At 44.2% G+C, this 17171-nt stretch overlaps 1 protein-coding gene across 1 annotated transcript in view; it reads right to left on the bottom strand.

Moving 5' to 3' along the window:
- The window catches only part of SDC2 (syndecan 2), a 116314-nt gene extending 99520 nt beyond the window's left edge, over positions 1–16794 (bottom strand). The window contains exon 1 of the mRNA XM_003311857.6: positions 15989–16794. Within this exon, the coding sequence (XP_003311905.3) occupies positions 15989–16048 (60 nt within the window). The 5' untranslated portion in view covers positions 16049–16794. The remainder of the gene's footprint in view (positions 1–15988) is intronic.
- Between the last annotated feature and the right edge of the window lie 377 nt (positions 16795–17171).

The following is a 17171-nucleotide window of genomic DNA, read 5'->3' as shown; positions in this document are numbered from 1 at the left end:
AGATAAACTTACTTTATAGCTATGCAGTCTTCTGTCTAAAGACCTCTCAAATGTTTCCAAATCCACCAAAATAATAGTCAAAAGAAAAAAGTATGATCCAGCAGAAAAGACATTGGAGAAAAGGAAAAAGCTGGAAGGGAGCAAGGATTTCCCAATTCCACACTGCTTAGACTGTGACAGGCAGCAGATGAGTCCTGGAAAGCCACCTCATTACATGGGGCTTAATCACAGCAGTAGAAAGCATACGTTAAGAATACAAAACCTTACCTGCTAGGCTGCTCTCTAAACTGGAGACTAAGAAGTCCTCTAGAGCAAGGTTCTCAAGCCTTCTGGAAGTGAGAATAAGCTTTAACAGGGAGCTGGACCCCAACCACATAGATTTGGATTTCATTGTCTGGAGTGGGGCCAAGGCATGAATAGTTTTTAAAAGCTCCCCAAGTTTATGTAATCGGCAGCAAGGGCTGAAAACCCGTGATGGAGAATATGCCCTCCACTACCCAGATGGAAAACCTAGAGAAACCAAAATGCCTCCTCCTTTCACCAAAACACAAGAGCCACAAAAAGAAGAGGAAAAAAATCAGTCTGTCCTCCTGATCTGGTCAGTGGCACCATCAGTCTTCTCTGCCTCATGTTCAAAACCTCAAAAGACTACTGACACTGTCTTCTTTGGTCAGTACATCTAATTAGCTGTCCATTTCAATCATCATCAACACTGAGAGTCTAGTGCAGGCTCTATCCTGCACACTCTTATTAGTGCTTGACACCCATTAATTAAGGCATTAGCCCTCACAACACCTCTATGAGGTGGCTACTATGACTAATCTCCTTTATACAGATGTGAAAATGGAAGCATAGAGAGGTTAAATCACCTGCCCAAGTCCAGAAATTGGCAGAGCTGAGATTTAGAGAGGTGCCATTAATTCTACCTCTTAGTTCTCCCATTACCAGACTGAAGTTTGCAGAGAGAAGCCATTAAAGCAATATGCTAAAAGTTGGTAAAGAAATCAGAGTATCAGTGACCTGGAAGATTAGGCCAACCAATGAAAAGGAAGATTCTGACACTTCATGATTCGGGGCTGCAACCATCCATTAGATACTTCATGATTTGAGGCTGCAACCATTAGACACTTCATGATCCAGGGTTGCACCCATTGGACTACATTAAACAGTTGGTGATACAGTTAGACACTTTCACTGCTCTCTTGAAAGATTACAGTATTATAGAAAGACTATTTAAAGCTAGAAAAACTGAGGCTCTAACTTGTGCTGGGCCACATAAAATGCAGCCTTGGCAAGTAATACCGCCTAGCAGTTGTGAGACAGTTACAGACAATGAATGGAAAATGCCTATCTATAGTAGGAGAAGGCTGTGGTAATGGTAATTTTTAATGTTACTGCCTTTTAATAAAATTCTTTCCTTAAAAATATCTCACAGACTTATTTTTCTAAAAAGCTTGACTCAAATACATTTGTGTTACGATAAAATTTATAAACCAATAATTTTTTTTTCTTTTTTTTGAGATGGAGTCTTGCTCTGTCACCCAGGCTGGAGTGCAGTGGCTCAATCTCTCTGCTCACTGCGACCTCCGCCTCCTGTGTTAAAGCCATTCTGCTGCCTCAGCCTCCTGAGGAGCTGGGAGTACAGGTGCCCGCGACCACACCCGGCTTATTATTATTATTATTATTATTATTATTATTATTATTTTTTGAGACGGAGTCTCACTCTGTTGCCCAGGCTGGAGTGCAGTGGCGCGATCTCGGCTCACTGCAAGCTCCGCCTCCCGGGTTCACGCCATTCTCCTGCCTCAACCTCCCAAGTAGCTGGGACCACAGGCACCCGCCCCCATGCCCGGCTAATTTTTTGTATTTCTAGTAGAGATGGGGTTTCACTGTGTTAGCCAAGATGGTCTTGATCTCCTGGCCTCGTGATCCGCCCGCCTCGGCCTCCCAAAGTGCTGGGATTACAGGCATGAGCCACCGCGCCTGGCCTATTTTTGTATTTTTAGTAGAGACAGGGTTTCACCATGTTGGCCAGGCTGGTCTTGAACTCCTGACCTCGTGATCCACCCGCCTCGGCCTCCCAAAGTGCTGGGATTACAGGCATGAGCCACCACACCCGGCCAATATTCAAGAGGAAACTCTTGGGAGAAAAGAGGAGCCTACATCTAAGACTGGCAAAAGGAATTGGGTAAAAAAGCACTTCTACCTGGGCTGGAAGTGCATCAGACTCTCTCCTGGAAGGCACTGACATATTTTTAGCATAAAAATCCAAGGAATGTTCTTTTTCTCTTAACTACAATAGCAGCCTTCTTTCCCCCAGAAAATGCAGTATTAATTCATGAGGATTTTGCTTCTGGTTCCGATTCTTATCTCCAGGAAGCTTTTATCTCCTTTTCTAACTATAAATCTCCACAATCTTCCTAAGACTTACAAATCAACTCTATTTCAGTCTCTGGGTCTTCCAAATCTCAGTCCTCTCAACTGTCTTCCCATAATTAGCCTGAAGTTTCACCAGCAAGTAAAGGAATTAGTTGGAGCACAGTTTTGCTGGAAATTGAAGAAGTATCTAAACACCAAAGGATTCTGCACAAAACCCACTAACCACACTGATGCTAAATGTATAACGTAAAATGTATGTTTCATGGTATTTCATTTATTTATCAAACATGTGCCAGAAATAAGTGCATTAGGTGCTAATCATTAATGTGGGGAATGAGGGAGTAGAAGCAGCCAGAAAAGGAATGTTTTATAAGAAAATACACTAATAAAACAGCGTAGGCTAAATTTACAACTCTGCCACTAATTACCTATGTAATCTTGGATAAATCACTTAACCTCTCTGGATGTGTTTCCTTTTAAAAGTCCATTCCAGCTCTAAAATCCGTTGGTACAAAAACTAAAAAAGCAAAATCCAAAAGAATACAGTGAGAATTATCCCAACACTTTTATACCTCTTTGATTACTTAGCTATCTTTTTTTTTTTTTTTTTTTTTCCTGAGACGGAGTCTCGCTCTGTTGCCCAGGATGGAGTGCGGTGGCGTGATCTCGGCTCACCGCAATCTCCACCTCTTGGGTTCACGCCATACTCCCACCTCAGCCTCCCGAGTAGCTGGGACTACAGGCGCCCGCCACCACACCCAGCTAATTTTTTGTATTTTTAGTAAAGACAGTTTCATTGTGTTATCCAGGATGGTCTGGATCTCCTGACCTCATGATCCACCTACCTCAGTCTCCCAAAGTGCTGGGATTACAGGCGTGAGCCACCGTGCCCGGCCAGCTAAGGCTATGTGATCTAACTGAACACCTAATATAAGGTCCACAGCCTGGGCCACATAGTGAAACCCCATGTGAACAACAACAACAAAAACTCAGCCAGGACTGGTGCCTGTAGTCCTAGCTACTCAGGAGGCTGAGGCAGTAAAATGCCTTGAGCCCAGGAGATCGAGGTTGCAGCGAGCCATAATCACACCACTGCACTGCGGCCTGGGCAACAGAATGAGACTCCGTCTCTTATAAGTTTTCACCGGATACATATATGTAATGTATATAATATATGATGTGTATAATATATAAGTATATATTATAAATATATACTTTTTACCTGATTACATATGATATATACAAAGGCCCAGCTCTCACTTTTAAGACCCCAAAGATTATAGAATATGGAGAATCAAGACTGGTTGAAATATAAGGTTACTTTCTCCCCTGATAGAAATATCAACAGATCATTCAGGTTCTAAACAATTTCTTACTCTTTCTACCTTTTGTACATTTTACCATTTGGAAGTCTTTCTTTGAAGAGAAGATTGGGAAAAAGAGAAACACATGAAAATCAAGTGTCTCCAAGTCATCAACAGAATTCTCCTTTTTCTCCAACATACTGTGCCACTTCAAGGAAGGTTTTAGGAAGGTTTTGCTTTTCCAGGAGACCAGTGACTTCTCTTCTACAAGGGGTTCTTCTTATTCTCCATTGTGGTTTTTTGGCAATTTTGATTGTACAAATGCCCAACTAGATTCAACAAAAACTGATGCATATTTTACATATAACACATATTTTAAGTGCTGGCCCAACTCATTTTCAATTCTCTAAATAATCATAAGGTAGACAGTAGTTACTTGAAGGTGAGTACCATGTCATAATTTCTTTTTAACTTGCAGGACCAACATAGAGCTTTGTCCTTTGTTGGCTTATAGTAACGTGTGTCCACTGTTAAACTGATTTATCAAGTACAAAACTTAATTCAATAATCAGCATAATCACAAAACCTAATCAAATCTAATAATCAAATCAAAACACCACTCCTATTTAAGCAAGTTCAGAAGTGGGACATAAATAAAGTTAAGATTTTAATTCATTAGTAAATTTATATAAAACAATGTTTAAAATGTAGGGTTCCAGGCCGGGCGCGGTGGCTTATGCCTGTAATCCCAGCACTTTGGGAGGCCAAGGCAGGGGGATCATGAGGTCAGGAGATTGAGACCATCCTGGCCAACATGGTGAAACCCTGTCTCTCCTAAAAATACAAAAAGTAGCTGGGTGTGGTGGCGCACCTGTAGTCCCAGCTACTCAGAAGGCTGAGGCAGGAGAATGGCTTGAACCTGGGAGGCACTGGCTGCAGTGAGCCGAGATCGCACCACTGCACTCCAGCCTGGGCGACAGAGCGAGACCCTGTCTCAAAAAAAAATAAAAATAATAAAAATAATTAGGGTTCCGATGCTGACCTTCTTTGAGTATTTTAATTATAATCCAAGTACTACCAAAGATTTTCCAGTCTTAACTAAATTTCCAACTTGTATGCAAGTTTTAGCTAAGTATTATTCAGGAAATATGGGTGATAGGGGAAATACAAAATATAATTAAGCATCATAACTTGCCTGACTAAAAATAAACCAGTTTTATGATGACATTCCACCACAAAAGAAGTGAAAATGGCCTGTTCCTGCCTTAACTGATGACATTATCTTGTGAAATTCCTTCTCCTGGCTCATCCTGGCTCAAAAGCTCCCCTACTGAGCACCTTGTGACCCCCCACACCTGTCTGCCAGAGAACAGCCCCCCTTTAACTGTAATTTTCCTTTACCTACCCAAATCTTATAAAACGGCCCCATCCCTATCTCCCTTCGCTGACTCTCTTTTCGGACTCAGCGTGCCTGCACTCAGGTGAAATAAACAGCCTTGTTGCTCACACACACATAAAAAACACAAAATAAAAATAAAAATTAAAAAAAAAACCAGTTCTAAATTTGTGAAAATATATGTCCCATAGTGTTAAGTCAGGATGCAAGTGAGAAACACAAAACATATGCATATATATTTATATATAAACATATAATATACTGCAGAATCACAAAACTTAAAGATGGAAGAAAAGAGAAACCAACAGGTTTAAATCACCTACTATGGGTCAGGCTTTGTGTTAGAAGATTTTAGTCATTATTGAGGCTAATCTTCAAAGTAACCAAAAAGCAAAATATTCTAATCCCAGTTTCACACTGAAGAAACAAGCATGGAGATGATAAGAGACTTCTCATGGCTTTTAAGTGGTAATACCAGAAACTGAACCCCAATTTATCTGATTCTAAAACATTCAAAACCATCTCTTGCATTTTCTTAATTTGGGAGAGTACACAGTGAACCTGGGCAATGCTAGAACAACTCCATATGAATTAGAATCTATATATGTCATGGCCCATCCTTTATTGGGTTGTCACACACCTGTCACTCATGCAACTAGAGACTGTTGCCTAACAACTTTGTAAACAGAGGCCTTTTGGTTCCTAAACATGTCAAGTGAATTGAGTCCGAAGCACAGATGTACTAGCCAAATATAATATGCCTTCAGTTAACCAGAATTTGGGGACCTTTATATTAATACTTTCACATGTACTTTGGTCAGATGCTTTTTCTGCATCTGTTGAGATGATCATATTGTTATCTCCCTTAAACTGTTAATACCTGCATTGCTTTTCTGATGTTGAAACTGCCCTTGGAAAAATCCCAATTGGGCTCATCATTATTCTTTTAATAAACTGCTGTATTCAATTTAATAATACTCTATTTAAAATTTTGACATCTAATATAAATGACATTGGCCTATAGGTTTGTTTTTTCTGCTCTTCTTGTCTGGTTTTGACATAGAGTGATGCCAACCTCCTAAAATGAGAAAGAACAGCCTTCTATCATTCTCTGAGCTTTATAACATATCTTTCTCTGAAGGATCAGCAGAACTTACTTGAACAACAATCTAGCTCTGGTGCCATTTTTTAATTGAAATTTTTGTTGAGATAACTGTAGACTCACACACAGTGTAAGAAATAATACAAAGATCTCTTGTGCCCCTTCCTAGTTTCCACCAATGGTAACATTTATAAAACTACAGTAAACATCACAACAGTGATATTGATATTGATACAATCTACCAATCTTATTCTGATTTTCCTAGTTTTACCTGTATTCATGCTGTGTATGTTTGTGTATGTGTATCTACACAGTTCTATGACATGTATGGATTTGTATATATACATTATCTTTATACACACACACACCTTTTAAAATATAACCAAGGTCTCACTATACACAGGTTTATATCTAACTTTTTGTGTACTATAGTTTCCAAGTTATAAATACCCTTCAAATAAATCTTTAATGGCCACAGGATATTCAGTGTCTAAATTAGAATCTTATTTAACAATTACTCTATTATTGTACACTTGGGTTGTTTCCATTTTTTTAACTATTATAAGTAAGAGACTTCAACAAAGACATTAAATACTATTTACCTGGTAATGATTTCCTTTGGACAGATTTGTGGAGGTAAAATTACTGGGAAAGATGAGCTTTTCACATCTTAACACGGATTTGTCCTGTCCCTGTAAGGAACCTTTCATCAGCCAGAAATAATAAATGGCATATTTTCTCACATCATCCACTTTTAGAGAAAAGCTGACTACAAACATATTCCCAATATCTCAGCGTAGAACTAGTCTACCCCAAGACAAGAAGAAAGCCCCTGTTATGAAAAAGTAGGCCTTAGCATGCATATGCTGAGCCACCCTCTGGGCCAGAGCTTATCAGATGAGCCCAACTAATGTGTGTGCCAAGCCCTTATTCTTCAGAGAAGCAGAAAGCCAGGAATTATAACTAGTATGTGACACAACGCATGGACATTCCCTTATGCTAAAAAGTCCCTACTTATTGTGTCTCACATAATCCTAAAAACTTATTTTAGGATATTCAGTTTTACAGATGAGAAAACTGAGCCCAGAAGGTTAAAAAACTTGCCCAAGGTTACATAATAAGTGTATCCAAACCCAGGCAACACTACCATAGTCTGCTCATTTAGATTCTTGCTTGTGGTCTGCACAGTACTCAGACCAGGCTCAAGTGCTCTAGAGAGGGACCAAACGGAAGGCACCAGTTAAAAGCCCCACTCTGGAAATGGAGATCCAGGCCAGAAACCATATGAGGAGACTAAAACACTTTATGAGATTTACAGTTTAAAAAGCCCCCCAGTATATCAAGTCATGTAGTCTTCTATCTAGAATGAAAGTTATTTTTACCACGCAGCTGTTCTTTATGTTACACTGGCTTGTATCAGAAAATATATTAAAAAAATACTAGTGATATGGTTTGGCTGTGTGTTCACCCAAATCTCACCTTGAACTGTAATAATCCCCATGTTTCAAGGGCGGGGCCAGGTGGAGATAACTGAAACATGGGGGCGGTTTCCCCTATACTTTTCTTGTGGTAGTAAGTCTCACAAGATCTGGTGGTTTCACAAATGGGAGTTCCCCTGCACAAGCGCTCTTGCCTGCCACCATGTAAGACGTGCCTTTGCTTCTCCTTTGCCTTCCACCATGATTGTGAGGTCTCCCCAGCCATGTGGAACTGTGAGTCCATCAAACATCTTTCCTTTATAAATTACCTAGTCTCGGGTATGTCTTTATTAGCAGAGTGAGAACAGACTAATACAAATAGACATTAGATCACGAATACGCAGGACAATGTATACACTCCTAGTAAACAATGAACACTCAGTTCAAGGTAACAGGTTACCATGAGCTATTAGAAATTACTTGCCTTTCTGTAAGGTGAATAAATTCCATGTTTCAATAATAAAATTAGAAGTATTTGACAGGGGATTAATAATTACTTATTAAGTTAATCTTCACATTGCTCCTACCACACCCTAAAGTGCAGAAAAAGTAAATATTAAAGAGAGAGAGTTCTCGTTCAACTCCATCATTTTAGAGATGAGAAAACTGAGGGCTCACAGGGATTAAGACAGTTAATTACATGTGTATAAAACCTTGCTTTTGCCTTGACTTAAAATGTTGTATATTTAGTCTACTGTATTTATATTTAATAACAAATTACACATAAATACATACTTAGCTGGTTGCAGTGGCTCACGTCTGCAATCCCAGCACTTTGGGAGGCTGAGGCAGGCGGATCAGTTGAGGTCAAGAGTTCAAGACCAGCCTGGCCAACATGGTGAAATCCCGTCTCTACTAAAAATACAAAAAAAAAATAGCCAGGCGTGGTGGTGTGCACTGTAATCCCAGCTACTCGGGAGGCTGAGGCAGGAGATTCACTTGAATTGGGGGAGGAGGTTGCAGTGAGCCTCATTTATGCCACTGCACTCCAGCCTGGGTGACGGAGTGAGACTCTGTCTCAAAAAAAAAAAAAAAAAAAACCAAATACGTATTTAACTTTTCCCTTAAAAAAAAATTTTCCTTTAATAATTGTGTATCTTGTCCCATGTGTCATTCTTATACCATGAGACTAAATTCTATTAATTGCACATACTCCTTAAACATCACGGCTACTTGTATTTAATATACCTGTGTAATCATAAAAAAAAAAAACACCAAAATGCTTTGTAGAGAGCATACTTACTGAGTCTTTGTGACATTTTTCACAAAATAGACTGAATGGTAGAGAAAAAAACTGTGAAAACATGTCTTTAATAACATTTTTCCATTTTTCCAAGACTATGCATTGGCTATCACGCCACCAGCTGCATACTCATTGGCTTCACTCTGCTGATGTGAAATGCAAATGGAAAATCTCCAAAGATTTCAAGGCTTCTCTCTTCTCCCACTCCTACCAATTCTTTGAGATACTTGAGAAAAACAGACATTCACAATTCTATTTCAACAGTGTCCTCTCCCATTCAGAGGCATTCACCCCTCCATCCTTGTTGCTAAAGCTAATGCTGCCTAGAAACAGACTTATCAAAATGCAATTGAGATTTTTAATAGTAAGACCTAAAGCCCAAATGGCTAAAAGAAGAAATTTAATGCATTTCCACTCTTTTTTTTTTTTTTTTTTTTTTTTGAGATAGAGTCTCACTCTGTCACCCAGGCTGCAGTGCCATGGCATGATCTCGGCTCATTGCAACCTCCATCTCCTGTGTTCAAGCAATTCTCCTGCCTCAGCCTCCCAAGTAGCTGGGATTATAGGTGCCCATCACCACGCCCGGCTAATTTTTATATTTTTAGTAGAGATGGGGTTTCACCATGTTGGCCAGGCTGGTCTCGAACTCCTGACCTCAGGTGATTGGCCCACCTCGGCCTCCCAAAGTGCTGGGATTACAGGCGTGAGATATCGCGCCAGGCCACATTTCCACTCTTAAAAAATAAAAATAATCCCTTTTCTGCCCCCAGAGCCCCAAAATATACTCACTACCCCTGCCACCCCATTCTAAATGACCAACGGCATACCAACGCATGATACAGACTAAATTCTAACTCTCTCCTTCCCATGTGCTGGAATCTCAGCACAGCCTCAGGGAAGAGGAGGAGGTGTGATTGTGCACAGCTGATGTGTCAAGACGTTACATCAATGTCTTCTTTATTCTTGACTCCAACCCTGCAATGCTGATGACACTGAGTGCGGAGGCATCAAAACTGGACAACTAGCCCAGGTCCACTGGGGGCTGGTGTATTCAGTTGACCCTGAACCATAATGCCTTCAGTGGCCAGCGTGAAACTTCTTCAGGAGTGCCAACCAACCCCAAAATGTCCAGGCCCACGGGTACCTGCACTTCAACATGCAGTGTCAACAGATGTTTACCCAGCTCAGCACTGCACAGGGGTAGGAGATTTGGAAACATGGTTTCTTCCTATAGCACTAACCTTGATGGGAGATAAAATTCACCTCTTTAGAATGTCAGAGAGGTAAGAACATCTGACATGGCTCCCTCATTTCATTCATTTCATTGCCAAAAAAAAAAAAGAGGCCAAGAGAGGAAAGGAAGAAAAAAAAAGTCCTATCTTCCGTGCCTCAAGCACCATTCATATGCTCCCTTCATTTCATCTTCACAACAGTCATGTTATAAAGGCATTCTTAGGTCCAATTTATACACACACACTTTTTTAAGTGACTCAGAGCTTCAATATACTGTCCAAGTTCTGACACATTAAGTGGCAAGGTACCAGCATCTGAACCCAGACTTGTCCACCTCCCAAGCCCAAGCCCTTTGTACTCTAAGCCCAGCTACTGCTGAAAACTCTAGTAGTAACACAGAATAGCACATAATTAAGGGGTAATGCTGCGATCTAGACCAGCGATTCCCAAATTAGTCTGATTCATTAGAATCATCTCAGTCGCTTTATAAAAATACAGTTTCCCCCAAACTCCCACCCCCATTCAGGTTTCTGATTGTGTAAGTCTGAGAGGAGGCCTGAAATCTGTATTTTCACATACTTCCAATGATTCTGATCATCAGTATGCCTTGCTATTTACAGAAGGATTAAAAACAACAGGGCTGGATCAGCCATGAAAAGGTATTTGGAGCTTGCATTTAATCAATAGCATTTAAAAGGAGAAACACTGAAAAAGTAGCAATGTCCAGGGAGTGTTCATGATAGTGATATCAATGGGCCAGGGCTGGGAGATGTGGTGGAAAGTGATCAAGGGGGTAACCAGAAAGGAAGGCTATTATGGGGCCGCTTATAAATCCAGCAGAGGCATACAGACTATATGCCATGATAACAAGGACATGGAGGTGTCTAGACCATGGGCAACATGATCAAAGCGGTGGAGGACAAACCAAACTGCATGCAAGCGTCTGGGCCAGGAATGGCAACTACAAGGCTACTGACATAGAAGCACAAGCTGGCATGCCCCCAAGGAAGAAAAAAAGAGGGAAAGCTCTTCATTTGAAATTTTCTGTCCCATCAAGATTAGTGCTGCAGGGGCCGGGCGCGGTGGCTCACGCCTGTAATCCCAGCACTTTGGGAGGCCGAGGCGGGCAGATCACGAGGTCAGGAGATCGAGACCATCCTGGCTAACACGGTGAAACCCCGTCTCTACTAAAAATACAAAAAATTAGCCGGGCGTGGTAGCGGGCGCCTGTAGTCCCAGCTACTCGGGAGGCTGAGGCAGGAGAATGGCGTGAACCCGGGAGGCGGAGCTTGCAGTGAGCCGAGATCGCGCCACTGCACTCCAGCCTGGGCGACAGAGCGAGACTCCGTCTCAAAAAAAAAAAAAAAAAAGATTAGTGCTGCAGGAAGAGACCAATGGCCAGGCATGGTGGCTCACGTCTATAATCCCAGCACTTTGGGTGGCCGAGGCGGTGGATCAGCTGAGGTCAGGAGTTGGAGACCAGCCTGGCCAACACGTTGAAACCCCATCCCTACTAAAAATACAAAAATTAGCCAGGTGCAGTGGCACGTGCCTGTAGTCCCAGCTACTCGGGAGGCTGAGGCAGGAGAATCGCTTGAACCTGGGAGGTGGTGGTTGCAGTGAGGTGGCTGCAGTGAGGTGGTGGTTGCAGAATGCCATTGCACTCCAGCCTGGGTGACGGAGTGAGACTCCATCTCAAGAGGAAAAAAAAAAAAGATTAGCGCTGCAGGAAGGGACCACATTTCCAAACCCCGACTTCTTTGCAGTGCTGAGCTCAGGTCAGGAGCTGGGTAAACACCTGTTGGTGCTGCATCTTTAAGTGCAGGTTCCCATGGGCCAGGGCATTCTGGGGCCGGTTGGCACGCCTGAGGAAGTTCCACGCTGGCCACTGAAGGCATGAAAAAATGAACAGAAAGATCACTAGAATGCAAGCTCCAAGAAGGCAGGGGGATATCTGCCTGGTTTGCTCACTGCTTTACCTCAAGCACCTAGTAGGTATGAAATAAATATCTGCAGAATGAATGCACAGCTGGACTTAGAGGCAGACTGGACGTGGAAACCAACAAAGATGAATGAGTCCAGGGCTTCTTCAAGATTTAAATCCAAATGATTAGAATGAAAATGATAGTACTGTCACAGATGACTAAAAAAGTTAAATAAGAGTAGATTGGTTTTAGCAAAGATTCTTCTTCATTACTTCTGGCTTTTCTCTAAGACTTTATTTTGGCCTCTAGTCCACGAAAAGAATTCAGTGGTTTTGAGATTCTGCAATGCACCCTTCTGCCTTGGAAGAAGAAAAGGATGGGCAAAATCTTTTAGTTTGATTTTTGGCAATGGAAGAAGGACAATCTAGTGAGAATCTAAACCCAGATGGCATTCCTCACAGGACAACTGGATCCCCACCAGCAGGTATGCCAACAGCACAGTGGCTTGACTGGACTCGCTATAAACCTTAATGACAGGGCTGGTGGGGCTCTGTGTGACTGGGTCAGCTTCAGGGGCCTTGCCAACCTAAGGAGACTCCAAGCCACCTCTAGCTGGCCAGTCAGGTCTCTGGGGGCTTTTGGAGACTTGAAAACTAGTTCCACCCAGGGAACAAACCAGTTCACCTTTTGAAATCCTTTCCAAACTAATGATTATCCAAGGCGCCATTTAAGTGATCATATTACACAGGGTAGGCTACCCCTCGAAGGGTGGTTACCATCAAAACTAAACATATCAGGTCCTAAAAGCAGAAGCTGAAGGGCATGCTCAAATTGCTTCTCAGACATCCATTTTCTGCAAGCCTCATCTTTCAAGATCTTTCCTTCTTAAATGACATCCTCCTTCTGCTAATACCCAACTAAGAGAGAAAGAGCCCTTGTTTTTATAAAATTCCCTAGCAAAAGCAATTTGTTTCACTCATAAAACAGCCAAACTATATTTTCTAAAGAACTGCAAAGTTACATGATTTCGATTTTAGTTACCCTTCTAATGCAAACTTTCCAGAGCCTGCCTTTCATAATACACCGAGAGATAATGCATGGGCCCAAATGACTTGACAGTTTCTTTTAATTTACAGACATCTAAGAATGTTTATAAAATTCCTCTACTTCAAAACACTTCCTTTTCTTAAACATATTTCCAGTTCAAATTATGTGTTTATAGCAGTCTGCAATATATTATTTCTAAAGATAAACAGTCATGTACAAAATGGACAGAAAACCAGCAGCATATCACTACTGCCACACTCAGTCAGATTTTCCCCTTGCCTGGTGTTCCGCAGCCAAAGTCCTAACCTGCCAGTGGAAAGTATGAATGGATCACTAGGAACAGGCTTTCCCAGCTGCCTCCAGGATCCATAAAGGAACAGCTACCAGTTCCTTTTCATAGGCAGTTTTGAGCCTCAGTTCCTGAGAACCTCTTTTTTACCCCCAGAGCTAAGTATAAAACTCAAAAATTCACTAACTGTAGGCAGTTTTCCTTTCTTCCTTTTAAAGGGAGACTTTAAACCCAAATCACTACTTCTAAATCCCAGGAAACAGTTGCAGTTTTCAAATTAAAATGCAAAGTCCTGGAAATAATATTCTGTAATTGCTAATTTTTTTTTAAATTCAGTCTTTTGACTTCATTTATATTTTTGCTGCTATACATGAAACAAACGGAGACTGAAAAGTAATTTAAATGGACTGTTAGCCATTCTGGGCCTTGAAACAGCTTCTATTTAGAAAGACTGACTCACTGCCTAACAAAGATTCTCTGCTAGTCTCCAAGTTGACATTTTATAAATATCTAATCACCCTTTTTGGATGATTTTCCAATTACTGAAAACAGTGTCTATCACAATGAAGCAGTTCACTCGGAAAGCATCCAGTTCTGGTTCAAATTGAGAAATATTAGAACCCCAAAGATACACAGTTCAGGGGAAAGCTGTCACCGGGGAGGACGGGTATATAGTTCGGCCAAAAAACTTCCTTAAGGAGCACTGGTAGATTTATGCAAAAACCCAGAGGGGCAGAAGACAGAAACATTCTTTCTCCAGAATCCCAAAACAGTAACATTTCCTAGCAAATCCATGAATAAGACTCAGCAAAAAAAAGGGCCTCCTTAACCATGTGCAGTTTTTTAGGCAGGCTCTTGAAATTTATTAGATGAAGTCCCTTTGCCCTGTTTTGCAACAAGAGGAGCAACAACGCTCATCTGAAATAAACAAGAGAACTGCTGCCTTTTGGTGTACAAAGAGCCAAAGTTCATCCTAACTGGCTGGGAGATAACTAATACCAACGGATTAAACCATCATTTGCCAAAGGGAAACACTGATAAGGCTCGGAGTTCTATTTTACAACCTGAGCACCCAAAATACTCATGTAGTCTGTACAGTTTCCAATTCTACATGCTCTCCAACCACAAAGAACGTATGGGGATCTGCTAGCACACACAGAGGCTCCCACACTGATTAAAAATGTCCATCTGCCGCTCGATGCCAAAGAGGTTTCCCAGTCCTAAATTAGCCTCAGCACAAAAAAGGGGGGTAGGGAGACTCAAACTCTTATGACTACCTAAAAGACCTTAAGATGATATAATTTGTCTTTGAAAAGACAATTCAGTTAATTAGAAATTGACACGTTATTAAATGGCAAAGGGAGAGGACGTGGGGAACCAGAAGGGCCAGAAACAGCCGCACTCCCTGAGACCCCAGAGGGCACTGAGGCTGCAGACGAAATCTGGGGTGCTCAAGCTTCCACCTGGCCCGACAGAGCTCCTGGCGCCCAGGTAGAGGCAGCTGCGGACGAGAGGAGGCCAAGGAGGCAGTTCCCTTTAGAGGGCGCTCATTGGGCGACGTGGGGAAACAAGCTCCAGCCCCCGAAGCGCGACCAAATGGAGAAATCAAGTTCCCACCGCCAAGGCGGGGGAGGGAAGCTGGGTGCCGGCAGGCGCCCCGCCGGAGACGAGACTCCTCCCGGCCCCAGAAGCGCCCCGCCAGGGCCAGAGAGGGCGAGCGTGGCGGGAGGGAAGCCTCTGTCCCCGAGCGGCCAGGCGACCCGAAGCCGAGCGCCGTGTCACACGTACCCCGCCTCGCCCTGCTTGCGGCACTCCCGTGTAACTCCTAGGAAAATGTCCTCCTGTCCCTGACGCCCCGCGGTGCAGCCTCCACCCCTCAACGAGGAGGGGGTCGCCGCAGGACTGGGAATCCAGTGGCCGGCGTCCCAGCATTTTCGGACGCGTTCCGTGCCTCCCCCAGTATCCCCTTGAGGGACCGCGTACTGCGATTCCACGTAGTGTCGGTTACCTCGCCCTAGCCGCAGGGAGCATCAAACAAAAGAACTTTTGCAAACTTTTCTCTCTGGACACTCGCGGGTCTCTTAAATCTGGCCCCCATCTCCCCAGAATTTGCATGCAGTCAAATAGGAAAGCCGGCGCGGGGGGGATGGTGTGCGGAGGAAGGGACCCCAAAGTTTCCAGGTCATCCCTGGTCTCGAGGAGCGCGCGGAGTGGAGCCGTTCCCTCGCGGGCCCGACCCAGGCTCCCCCCTCCTGCCACCCTTTCCCCTCCGTCCTTCCCAGACCACGCAGCAAGACCCGCCGAGGGCGAAGAAGTTGGGAGTGACTTCAGGGGCCTCTGCGGCTAGACCAAACTGTAATTCTCGGTGCCCCCATTCCCGCGGACCGCGGGGTAACGCCAGCGAGCAGCGCTTTTCTGAGGAAGGGAAGAGGGGGAAAGGGTGACCAGACGAGCGCATTTGTCCCAGCGGATCTCCGGTGTATACTTGGGGACTGGGGGTTCCCCAGGTGGCGCTCCCCTATTCCCTGCGGGCTCCTCTCGTAGCTTCAAGCACCCTAAACGGCGCGTGCGTCCCCCGCCTGGCCCACTCACCGACTCCGCCGACACGCAGGCCACCAAGCCCAAGGTGAGCAGGATCCACGCGCGCCGCATATTCCCCAGGGACCGGCTGCTCCCAGCCGCCGCTTGCAACCAGGGCAAAACGAAGCCTCCTGCCCAGCGCTCGGCGCAGCCCGCGCACACGAATCCGGAGCAGAGTAGCCGCAGCGACTGCGGCTCGGGCTCGGAGACTCGGGCTCGGGGCTCGGGGGCGCTCGCTTCCTCCTCCTGCGCCTGCTCCCGCCGCCCGCAGCTGCGCCCCGGGAACGCGGCGCCCTCTCACTTGTTGGTTTCTGCACTCCCGACACGGAGTTGGTGCTCCGGGATGGCTGCTCTCTGAAGCTCTTCTTGCTCTGCTGTGGTTTTGCTCCTCCGCGGACTCCTTTCCCGTGCCGAGGTTCAGTTTCTGGTTTTAAGGAATAAATTCGCTGGCTTGAAAGGGAACTGCGGCAGAAGTTTAGGGGCAGAGCGAAGGGAGCGCGCGAGCCGCGCGGCTGGAGCTCCGGGGGTATCTGGAGAGCAGCGCGTCCAAGCGGGGCCACTGGCTCCGCGGCTGCGCCCCTCCTCCTCCCGCGCCGCGCCTCCCTCCCCGGGTCCTCCTCCTTCTCCTCTTCTTTTCCTCCGGCTCCCTCCCTCCCGAGCCTGCTTCTCCGGGCTCCCCTGGGCGACTGGGGAGAGGAGGCGGCAGTGTGACTCCCAGATAAACCCGGGAGAAATTCCTACAGGATTACACGCCGATTGGCAGCTCCGAGGACCAGTGGGCGCCGCGGCTCCGCGCTGTGGCTGCGCCGGGTCTGCTCACCGGCAAGCCAGGGCTCCTGCGTTTTCTCAGTCCTTTTCTTCCTTTCTGTCCCCACTTTTCCTCTCTCCTCTATGCTCTTTTCTTCCCCGTTGTCTTTTCTCTTTCCCTTCTTCACTTTCCCTTTTCTAGAGAACAATTAGTGAAGAAACGAGGGACGTATGTAGCTTTTCTGCCTTGAGAATTCGACCAGTAGAAAGAAACTGCCTTGTGAGTTGAGGGGAAAAAAAAGTGTAAGATGCTTTCAAGCAATGTGAAGTGTTCATAAATCGCCAGTTCATGAAAATTGCATTTTAAAAGAGAAGATAATTAATGTAATAAATATGTAGTGAGAATATTTCCCACTCTCCCAAATCCTTCCGCACCCCAAAAAAAAGG

Source organism: Pan troglodytes, chromosome 7 (genome assembly GCF_028858775.2).
Source record: "Pan troglodytes isolate AG18354 chromosome 7, NHGRI_mPanTro3-v2.0_pri, whole genome shotgun sequence".
Lineage (NCBI taxonomy): Eukaryota > Metazoa > Chordata > Mammalia > Primates > Hominidae > Pan > Pan troglodytes.
Note: the sequence above shows the minus strand (reverse complement) of the source record. Positions and strands in the feature narration are given on the sequence as shown.